Raw genomic sequence first — 11,985 nt, forward strand, 5'->3', positions numbered from 1 at the left:
AAATCGAAAATTTCGATTTTGAATTCACAATTCGAAATTGAAATCGAAATCAGAATTTGGAATTCCTATTTTGATTTCAAATTCATTTTTCATATATATATATAATATATATATATATATGTAGTATAACATTTATATTATAATAATAATTTTTATATTCTTGAATTTGGTGATTCGGAATTCCAATTTTGATTTCAAATTTGTTGTCATATATATATATTATTTTTATATAATGTAATATAACATTTATACAATAATAATTTTTGTATTCTTGAATTCAGTGAAATCAGAATTTATAGAATTTTGAATTGAATTTGGAACGAATTCGAATTCGGAGTTGGTGAATTCGAAATCAAATTCGATCGGAAATTCTGATACCAAAATTCCAAAAATTCCGATTTCAAAGTTTCAAATTATCAATTTCGATTCCGATTCACACCCAGATTGCTAGAACAAGCATCTTATTCAATGTTTTGAAAATCGGATAGGACCGGTCCGTTCAATTTCGATCAGTTGAATTGCGAACCAGCCATGCCTCCTGTTCGATTCATTTAGAAAACCAAAGAATTAATTGAACCGGTCAAAACTGGTCAAGAACCAATTGAACCAATAAAAATCGGAAGGTCCAACTAGTTTTTATTTTCTAAAATAAATATTTTAGTTTTATTCAAAATTCTTAATACTAAAATGAATAAAAAATTATTAAATTTTTGAACCGAGGTCGAACCGGTTGAACCATGAACCAGAAGGTTTTCCGGTTCACTCTCCAATCTAAGTTTAAAAACGTTGACCTTATTATGGCTAGCCTCCTTTCTCGTTCTACTTGTTTTCATATTTTTTTCTCTCTATCCCTCCCATCACTCTCCAATTAACACTATCACTTCTTTCAATGATGATACTAGTAGGTTAAAATTTATTTTTGCATGAAGGATGATCAAGAAAAGCGGGTTTGAGGACTTCATCGACATTATTGAAGAACTTACATGTAGAATGTCCAAACATCATCACAGTCACAGGAGGATGAAGAAAAGTGAGAACTATTGTGATGATTTAGCATGGAAATCTAAGCTCATTACTGTTTTATGGGGTTTCAGTTGTCCTCACAGTAAATTTAAAGGGATGTGCAGATTTCAGCAGTGTACAGAAGGCAATGGATGCTGTTCCTAATTTAAGCCCTACTAGAACACTTATCATAGTTGATTCAGGCACATACAGGGAAAAAGTGACAGTCAGTGCAACTAAGACAAACTTAATAATACAAGGTCAGGATTATTTGAACACGACGATTGCGTAGAATGACACTGCTAATTCGACTGGAGGAACTCCATTCAGCTATACAATTGCCATTTTATCTACCAACTTTGTAACTTATAATATTAGCTTTCAAAACACGGCTCCTCCTCTATCCCCTAGTGCAATTGGAGCACAGGCTGTAGCACTGAGTATTTTGGATGACAAAGCTGCATTTTATGGGTGTGGATTTTATGAGGCACACGATGCCCTTAATGACGATAGTGGGAGGCATTATTTCAAAGAATGCTTCATCCAAGGATCCATCAATTTGATTTTTGGAAATGGAAGATCACTTTACAAGGATTGGGTGATAAATTCAATAGCAAAAGAAGTTTCAATATGAACATAAGATAGCAATATTTAGTATCTTATTAGAAATTAGAAATTCTATAGCAAAAGAAGTTTCAATATGAACATAAGATAGCAATATTTAGTATCTTATTAGAAATTAGTATCTTATTTAGGTAATTTTACAAAATTATCCATGAACACAAACATAAATTTTTATATGAACATAAGTATAAATAAGTTGAAACACTACTAACTAATGGAGTTGGCCTAGTAATTAGAGAAAGACTCTTAGGGTCTTTTCCATTGCCAGATTTAGGATCCGAAACCTATGCCTAACAATTAGGGGTGGAAATGGTAGGGGGAAAGTTGGAATGACGAAAAAAAAAGTTGAAACTTCATCATCGGGATATTAAATTTCATTAGGAAGAAAAGGCAAGAAAAACTATTTACAAGTTTTTCGACTAACCCCAAAGAGCACTCATATTGTTTATTAGCTATTGTGATCAATAATTGCTAATTACAACTATTAGAAGCCTAAATTCACAAGTCATGCAACAACTTTCGTAATTATTAAGCTTGAAATCATATTTTATAATCAGGGTTCTCCTCTTCTTCCACTAATTATTCATCTTATATCTTGCCATTGTAGTGTTATTCAATTTTAATTATTTAGCAAAGAAATGCTCTTTAGACTAAAGGATGGTGTTCCTCAATTGTGAAGTGCTTCTACAGAATTTTGTAGATATTGGAGAGTGTATTTGTCATATATTTAATTTCATTCACAATTTCTAAGTCATATATTTTAATTGTGAATATAAATTAAATGTATGACAAATACGTTCTAAATTCTAATAAAAATTCATAAAAGCATCTTAGATTTTATTTCATTTGAAAATCTTAAATATAAATTCCTAAAACAAAAAGCAATATATTGAACAAAACATCAAATATTAGGACAAAAAATGCAAAGTCATAACTTTTGATTAAATGCGTTTTGATTTTAATTAGTAGCAATCGAAATATTTTGTTAGTTGTCAGAATTCTACTTAAAATCAGAAACTTTGGAAAAATAAAAGGAAAAATCATTCAAAAAGCCTCTCATATTTTGTAAAATAACTTTTTCATTCCTTACTTTTAAAAGTGTAATTTTTACTTCTCTTACAAATTCATATTGGCTAATTTTGGTGCTTATCTAGGTTTTCGACTAGTTTTTGGTCGGAATCCACCATGTGCTTTGCATGTAACCATTTTTGAAGAGTAATATTATGAAATCACATTTCACGGAATCTGATCTATACTCCCTCACACTTCATAAAAAGAATTTTTTTGTCTCTTACATTTTGAAAAATGAATTTTTTCATCCCTCATCAATCATATGTACAAATAGTTTTTTCTTATTTTTTAAAATTCATGTATATATTTATTCGATTTCACATAAACAGTACAAATTACATATAATATATTTCTATTTAATTTCACATGAATAAGTTCAATATAGTTGTAGGTGAAATCAAATATAGATGCATTACATGCTATTCATAATGTTCAAATGAAATCAAATAGATATATACATAGGTTTAAAAGAAAGCTATTCATATACATTATCAATGAAAGATGAAAAAATTTATTTTATGAAATCTGAGGAACTATGGATCGGATAATGTGAAATTTGATTTGATAACTATAGTCCTTGACATTTCATAAAATGATTTTTTTCGCCTCTCACATATCACAAAATGAAAATTTTCATCCCTCATTGATCATGTATATGAATAGTTTTTTCTTATTTTTTGAAAATACATGTATATATCTATTTGATTTCACCTGAACGGTACAAATAGCATGTAATATATTTCTATTTAATTTCACATGAACAAGTTAATTATAGTTGTAGGTGAAATCAAATATAGATGCACTACATGCTATTCATACTGTTCAGATTAAATCAAATAGATATATATAAATATGGGTTTTAAAAAAAAGCTATTCATATACATTATCAATGAAAGATGAAAAAATTTATTTTCTGAAATCTGAGGGACTATTGATCGGATTATATAAAATTTGATTTGATAACTTTGCCCATCAAAAATGACCACGCACAAGGCACGTGGTAGATTTTAGTCAAAAACTAATCAGAAACTTAGGTAAGAACCAAATTTGACGAATGTGAATTTGTAAGGGAGGTAAAATTACACTTTTAAAATTGAGGGAAAAAAAGTTATTTTACAAAATATGAGGAACGTTTTGAACGACTTTTCCAAAATAAAATTAGGAGACAAAACTGAATTTTCCCCAATTAATTAAGCACATACGTTTCCTTTATAGGTGTATATTTGGTTTATTTCACAACAACGTTTGTAATGGCAGTCTGAACTTCTACCCGATTGCACTACAATGTATGTGTGAACATTTGAGATGCCGCTACAATGTACATTTAACATATAAGCATAAAATGAAATAGTTTCATCACACCTCCATGACCATTCTCTAAGTAACTGAATATCTCTACCATTATCATTTCAAATCATCGGAAATAATAGTTAAATGTGGTTAGATCAGATATCATTGATAGGGGCTCCTACTAGTAAATCTTAATCACCATTACTTTTCTACTAACATGCACAGAGGAGAGCTGGACGTAGAATCCTCGCAATATATTGCTCGGGACTCCACAATTAAGCAAAGTCCGGGACAATTTGGATTGTGTTTTCTGAGAGTTTTGTGAGAAAGAAATATTGTAGTACTTTTTTTAGATGTGACGTTTGTAAGAAGAAAAGGTGGTCAAGAAACGCAATAAAGATTATTTTTTAAAAAAAAATCAAAAATTTTTTTTCTACAAAACTAGCAATTTAGACAAGGATTTAGATGCCACCAGTCCTCAATTACGTAATAAACATTGCAAGATGAGAAGGGAAAAAGGCTTCGAGAAATTTTCCATGTTACATGTTTTATGTTGTGAGTGCCCACAAATGGTCAAATACATAAAATTAATCAATTGTTTTACCACGAATTTTGGCTTAGGGCACCCCATTTTGTTTTGTCCAAACGGATCTTGTGTGCTTTTATAGTCTGTATGCGGTTTGTAAACACTGCAAACCAGGCGCAGTTTTATGTTGTAGCCATCGGTGCCTATGTACATAAAGAATGGATGAGAGTTGGTAGGGTCAAACCTCTCATTCAAGCTTCAAGCCTTCAACTAAGCGTCCATCTCAAGGTTCAAATATGCTACTTGCTCCTCTGCAATGAAGTTGAAGAAGAATTAACGAATTGTTGGACGAATTATTACAATCATTTCGGGATCACTCGACATTTTCAAGCCAAAACTATTTTCTACAAAACTAGCAATTTAGACAAGGATTTAGATGCCACCAGTCCTCAATTACGTAATAAACATTGCAAGATGAGAAAGGAAAAAGGCTTCGAGAAATTTTCCGTGTTACATGTTTTATGTTGTGAGTGCCCACAAATGGTCAAATACATAAAATTAATCAATTGTTTTACCACGAATTTTGGCTTAGGACACCCCATTTTGTGCTGTCTTGCTTTTACCAGCTCGTAATACGTTGGATTAATCGAGCTTGAATCTTGGGAAAGGGACCGTTTATATATTAAAAGCCTATGAACTTGCATTAATTAAGATTATACTAGTTTGAAACAATCGGAGGAATAGCAGGTTCAGATACCGGGGACTTGGATGGTTTCAGAATGAATGAAAAATCATATCCTAATTAACCAATCGCTTTCCTTTCTTTCCCCCAAATATAATGACAAAGAAAGAAGATTAGGCACGAGATTTCCATACTTTTCTGTCCTAACAGTAAAAGTTAGCTTAGAATAGTAGTGGCAAGATTAGCTTTGCTTGTGGCCATGTACATCCATGGTGATTGGTCCCTTGTAATAATATATTTTTGTTGTCGTGAGGAACTAAGTAGCCTACTTGGTGATAAATAACAAGTAATAGTGTCTCCCCGATCTGTAGCAAAAAAATTGTATCACTTTTTCAATGTGATATATATAATATAAAAAGATAGTTAAAAAAATATGTTTATAATACAATTAAATAAATTTATGTAAATTATAAGCTATCCAAACGGATCTTGTGTGCTTTTATAGTCTGTATGCGGTTTGTAAACACTGCAAACCAGGCGCAGTTTTATGTTGTAGCCATCGGTGCCTATGTACTAAAGAATGGATGAGAGTTGGTAGGGTCAAACCTCTCATTCAAGCTCCAAGCCTTCAACTAAGCGTCCATCTCAAAGTTCTAATATGCTATTGCTCCTCTGCAATGAAGTTGAAGAAGAATTAACGAATTGTTGGACGAATTATTACAATCATTTCGGGATCACTCGACATTTTCAAGCCAACCAGTTCGCTGAAATGGGTTTTGGGGTTACAATGGTGCCATTTGCTTGTGAGAGGGACTAAAATGCATTATTTTGAATTTGGAGGATAAATAACTACAAATACAATATGTATGGAACTTCTTTTATCGTTTTTCCCCTAAAATGAATTCAATCAAAGATCCAGCAGATATAATAATAAATTTCAAAAGGTGCGCAACTACACTAGACTCTATATTTACTAAAATTTAATCTAAAAGAAAATCAATCTCCAACAATGAATTTTACAATATAGAATTCAAATTGGTTTCTAGTTTTCAGTATTCGTGATAGAATGTTCATCGCTCAAGCATGAAGCTCAGCCAACGTCAAAAGGCAAAATAAAAATAAAAAGAAATGGTATGCATTGTATTTAGTTTGAGAAGACAATCATTTGATACGAGCAAAAGAAAGTATCATTAGCAGGGAAAAGGAAAATTTAGCACTACAATATATGCATAAAACTGGAGGATCCAAAATAAAAATCCTCAAACTCTTGTAGTTCTACGATTAAAATTCGATGGAATTGTCATAATCGGATTCGTAAAAACAAAATATTTCATGTTTATGATATATATGGTCTGATTAGTGTTAATTCACTCTTGTTTGGCTTTACGATTTTGAATAAACCCTTAATGTACTCAAAATCTCCCCGTTTTAATTTACAAACCTTAAAAGGATAAGGAATACAAAACCTTCAGGCTTCAAGTGTCAACCACCATCCGCATGCTAAGCGTTTATGATATCTTAAGGCCCTGAGCTCCTGAACTTGCAAAATCAAGAAAATCGAAGTGACCTACGGACATTGTGATATTAAAGCTGCGAATATGGTTAATGAACTTCAGATTGTGTTTAATAGCTCAAAATTCTGGTGAAATATTAAGTGGCAGAATGGGCTTAGCCAACTTTATTGCTTTTTAGTTTGCTAATTGAGGTTAATGGTTCCTAAGACCAAACTTGTATGGTCAAAACATTAATCGGGTGACCGTAAGACCTAATTCAATTCTCAAGTCATCGATCATCTTCCCCCCTTTCTCCTTATGATACTTGGAGTCTCCAGTTAAACTAATAACAACATAAGAGGTTAGTGGGCTTCAGATATTGTGTACAAAAGGATCAAAGGCTTCTATTAGCTTAACGTAATTTTGGCCTTAGTTGTCAATCGGCATGGGCTAAGTTTTCCTTCTCCCCTAATTGATTGCATTTGCATCCTGAGTTTTCATTATGTGGATGATATAAATTGACTCTGAAGTATTACTGAAAGATGCATAGAAGAAATTGTTCAATTGGATCTCTCTGGATGCAATTTGAGCCAATAATATCCAGGTGTTTTGAATCTTTGTAAAACAATCAAGAATACTGAGGGCTGGTGACAAAATGTTTCCCATCAAACCATACTAAGAGCCGCTCTTCAAACTTGGAACTTCCAGGAGACAAGATTCACAGCCTCAGTTTCCACTCTAACTAGAAAATTCAGCTTCTGGCCTATACTCCAGAAGGTTTGCCTGTCCTGCCCTCCGAAGGTAAGGGGCATCAAAATGGCTCTCTAACCTGAATTAGCATCCTTTAACAAGAAAGAACGAAAAGAAATACACGCACAAATGTTGCACTTCTGCGGTAAATCCAGTCACAAAAATTTTTGGTTCCTACAGGTTATGCCTTTTTTTACCGAACCAAAAGAACACATCATTACTATTCATTAGTAGTATGTTGCAATTCTCACAAACAAAATACCCTAACTCAACAATTGAGAATCTGGTATATTAAGATTCATAATGGTCTTTTCTGCTTAAACGATGAATAGTTTCCGATCTTGAATTTTGACTTAATGTCTTGAATTTGTACGTGTGCAGGTTAAACAAACTGCTTGCCAAGGGTATAAGATTGAATATATTGACGAGGTTTAAACCTATGTTACAAATTTTACAAATCTAACTACAGTACGGGATATTAGGTGTTAACCCCACAAGGAAGATTGTTAATTATTGACGGTTTTCGAACTCGTCTATTATTTAGATGCCCACAATAAAACAAGCAGATCTATACTTCAAACTTATAATAAAAGTAGCAAAACCTCAGGGGCGAAATATAATAAAAGTAGTACAATTAAAAGCTCCTAAGGTCTATCACCCTATTACCTTTGTTTTCCTTACGGGGGGCGAAATTTTGGAAGCGTGATTTTTGGGACAGGAGTTGAGCTAGTTATTGTTTTGTTTTCTTTAAACTCCTCTGTATTAGTAAACCTCATATGTATTTTTATAAGTTTGGATACTCTGGCTTGTACTTTAAGTTGAATCGTTAGAGACTTCATTGTATATCGTTATGGGATGATGAATGGAAGTTAAATTGCGCGTTTTAGTATTTTATGTGAATTTTGGTTTAGTGGGTCTGGCGAGAGTTGGGTAGGCAGTCCGCTAACATTTGGGGTACGCCCTAAGGGAAAGTGGGTTGTCACAAGATTTCATGTTTTTTTGCAGGTTTTCATGACTCAATCCTCAATTGGAGTAAAATGAGAAAATAGTTGAACGATTCTTGATGATTTGATTTAAAGAGACATGAAGTGCAAAAATGATGAAAAGATGAAATGCAATTAAGTGTGAACTCTGATATTTTGGTATTTTGACTATAACTTCGATACAAGTATTGGATTGAAATAATTTTTAAAGAATTTTAAAGCTAAGACCAAGATCTACATTTTGGGCAAAATGCCTCAGTGACCCTTAAATTATTATAAAGTTTAACTTTTGGTCCTTCAATTATTAAATGGATGCTTTTAACCTTCTAACTAATTAAAACATATAATCATAACTCTTCCCTCAATTTGAGTCATTATATTCAACAAAATAGTGGAGCCGATTCTTGATAGTTTTGGCCTATTTTTATTAGACACAACTACTCAAATTGATGGAAGGATTATGAATATACAATTCAATTAGTTGGAGGGTAAAAACCGCCCATTAATAGTTTTTTTTTTTTTTTTTTTTTCTGAAACGTTAGTAGACTTTCATAGATCTAGTAAAAGAGTTTACATGTCGAGCAACGGCTCGTTAAGCTGTACAACTTGTGTTCAAAAACACAGAGGAAGTGATGCTTCCTCATCCAATAAAATGCCTAAGGCATATAAGCTAGCATTAGCACTAGCAGAACTATCATCATTCTTATCTAAACAAAAAGAGCACATTCGAAACAATGGCTTTAAACAAAATATGTCCTCTAAGATCATTGTTAACCTGCCATCCAACGCTTTCCCAAGCAATATTTGTCTCAGCACTTCTTTGTTTTGGACCCTTACTTTGATGTTGCGCCATCCCCTATGCAACGCTTTGCATAACACTAATCTGATTGCTGCAGCCGCGTCCATGTTTTTGGTTCCATGACTTCTGTCCTTTAGTGCCCATGATTCTGTTGTGTCATGTGACCATGTCCTGATCTCAACCCCTATACCTACCACAGCAGGTTTGAGTAGGGTAGTTGTTGTCACTGTCATACATTTCAAGGATTGGTCCTCTTGTGCTTCATTTCCAATCTCCAGGTCTGGCATTGTTTCTGCTGTACTCCAATCAGCTTCATGCTTTCTTGCATCCTCCATGTCCAACCATTCTGTATGTGCTTTTTGGATTACTTTGCACGGTTGATGGTTACAAGCATTCTCAAATTCCCTTTTGTTCCTCTCTTTCCAAATCTGCCATAAAATGTTCGCAGTAAGACCAATGTGGCTGTTTCCCTCTTGTCTAGATTTAGCTTCTGAGATTCTCCCCCACCACTTTGTGAAGTTGTATCTCAGATCATCTGCACCATCCCACTTAACTGGAGCTACTTTCCAGACATTCTTTGCTAGGGGACATTGCAGGAGTGTGTGTTCTATTGTTTCTAGCTCTTCTCCACATCCCTTGCATATTGGATCTCCTGTTGCTGCTCTCCGGTGGATTGCCTCTCTGACTGGTACCGCTCCACTGACACACTTCCAGATGAACAACTTAACTTTGTGTTTGATATTTAGCTTCCACAGTGTCTTCCAAATCTGCCTGCTTTGGTTACTGCCAGCCTCATAGCTACTTCCAGCAAGTTCCTGCCCTTTGTTGCTTCTTGTTTTCTCCACCAAAAACCTCTTGTAGCCAGATCTCACTGTATATTCCCCTCCTTCACTGTATGTCCAAAAGTTGGAGTCTGGTCTACCTGCAAAGCTAATCGGGATACTAAGAATCTTTTCCGCATCAGTCTTGTTGAACAATCTGAAAATTATATTAGTGTTCCACCTGCTTTGGTTGATCAACTGCTGAACAGATATAAATTCACAGTTTGGGGGCCTTGAAGTTGTAGGATAGCCGGATGGAGAGGTTGGAATCCATTTATGCTCCCATATGTTTGTACCTCTCCCATTTCCAATTCTTCTCCTTACTCCTTCTTCCACTATCCTCCTGACATCCATTATTCCTTTCCAAAACCAAGATGCATTACTCTGAGTTTTACAGGTGAAAATTGATTCCTTGGGGTAGTACTTGGCTTTCAAGACTTTACTGACTAGGAGATTTGGCTTAGTGATAAATCTCCAAACCTGCTTCCCTATCAGGGCTTTGTTGAACGCTTGTAAATCCTTAAAACCCAACCCACCCTCCTGTCGGTTCTGAGCCATTCTCCCCCAAGATATCCAGTGTAGCCTGTTTTTTCCATTAGTTTCACCCCACCAATAATTAGCCATTGCTGAATTAATGTCCTTGAGGAGTTTCTTAGGCAGTTTGAAACAAGACATAACATAGGTGGGCATGGCCATTGTGACAGCTTTGAGCATGACTTCCTTTCCCGCAGAGCTCAGCAATTTATTCTTCCAACTTCCCAATCTTCGCTTAATATTGTCTCTGATGTAGCCAAAGATCTGGTCCTTGGTTCTTGAAATAACCATAGGGAGACCGAGATACTTCCCTTGCTTTGCCTCTGCCATTCCCCCTAGAGTACTGCATATCTCTTGCTTTTGGCCACTGGTCATATTTCTGCTGAAGAACACAGATGATTTTTCAAGATTGATTAGCTGCCCGGAGGCCTGTTCATAATCTTGAAGAATCCTCATGATTTCCTTTGCTTGTTGCACATTAGCTTTGCAAAAAACCAGTGAATCATCCGCAAAAAAGAGGTGAGTAATGATTGGACCTTGCCTGCTGATCTTCATTCCTTCCAGATTCTTGCAGTCTGCTGACCGTTGGAGTAGATTTGAGAAGCCTTCTGAGCAAATCAAAAACAGGTAAGGGGAGAGGGGATCTCCCTGCCTTATTCCCCTTCCTGGCTTCACAAATCCTTTAACTTCTCCATTGCAATTAAATGAGTAAGAGACAGTTTCCATACATCTTGTTACCCAGCTTACCCACTTAGCACAGAATCCCATTCTTATCATCATGTCTTTAACAAAGTGCCATTCAACTCTGTCATACGCTTTCGCCATATCTAGCTTGATGGCCATATACCCTTCTTTCCCTTGCCTTTTGTTTTTCAGATACTGCATGTATTCCTGAGCAATGATAACATTATCTAGGATTTGTCTACCCGGTATGAAGGCTGATTGATTTTTGCAAATGCACTTGTCAAGAACATGTTTCAATCTGTTTGCCAAGATTTTGGAGATGATTTTATACAAGACACTGCATAAACTGATTGGTCTATAGTCTTTCAAGGTAGTTGGGTTCAAAATTTTTGGAATGAGAGAGATAACTGTATGGTTGATAGACTTAAGCATGCAACCAGACACAAAGAAATCTTGAACAGCTTGAACTACTTCTTTGTTGATTATTTTCCAGAATTTTTGGAAGAACAGTGGAGTCATTCCATCCATTCCCGGGGCTTTATCAGGGTTCATGGAAAAAATAGCAGACTTGATTTCCTCCTCATGCACTGGTTTGGTCAAATTAAAGTTCATCTCATCAGTAATAGAATGTGGGATACCCCTTAGTACCTCTGAGTTATCTTCTTTCTCTCCACTAGTGAACAACCTTCTATAAAACTCAGACATTTCAGCACTGATATCTTCATC

General features: G+C 34.6%; 1 protein-coding gene across 1 annotated transcript; it reads left to right on the forward strand.

The window, feature by feature from the left end:
* The first annotated feature begins 930 nt into the window (after positions 1-930).
* On the forward strand, positions 931-1,636 carry LOC113704508 (probable pectinesterase 15). Its single transcript, XM_027226408.1, has 3 exons — positions 931-985; positions 1,095-1,228; positions 1,295-1,636. The coding sequence occupies exons 1-3, from the start codon at positions 931-933 to the stop codon at positions 1,634-1,636; spliced, it is 531 nt and encodes a 176-aa protein (XP_027082209.1).
* The last annotated feature ends 10,349 nt before the right edge of the window (positions 1,637-11,985 follow it).

This window comes from Coffea arabica, chromosome 8e (genome assembly GCF_036785885.1).
Source record: "Coffea arabica cultivar ET-39 chromosome 8e, Coffea Arabica ET-39 HiFi, whole genome shotgun sequence".
Taxonomy (NCBI): Eukaryota; Viridiplantae; Streptophyta; class Magnoliopsida; order Gentianales; family Rubiaceae; genus Coffea; species Coffea arabica.

Bases quoted from the DNA above. Each gene is read 5' to 3' on its own strand.
- LOC113704508 (XM_027226408.1), top strand. From the start codon at position 931: ATGATCAAGAAAAGCGGGTTTGAGGACTTCATCGACATTATTGAAGAA. The intron at 986-1,094 runs GTAGAATGTCCA...ATGGGGTTTCAG, and splicing joins CATTATTGAAGAACTTACAT to TTGTCCTCACAGTAAATTTA. The intron at 1,229-1,294 runs GTCAGTGCAACT...ACGATTGCGTAG, and splicing joins CATACAGGGAAAAAGTGACA to AATGACACTGCTAATTCGAC.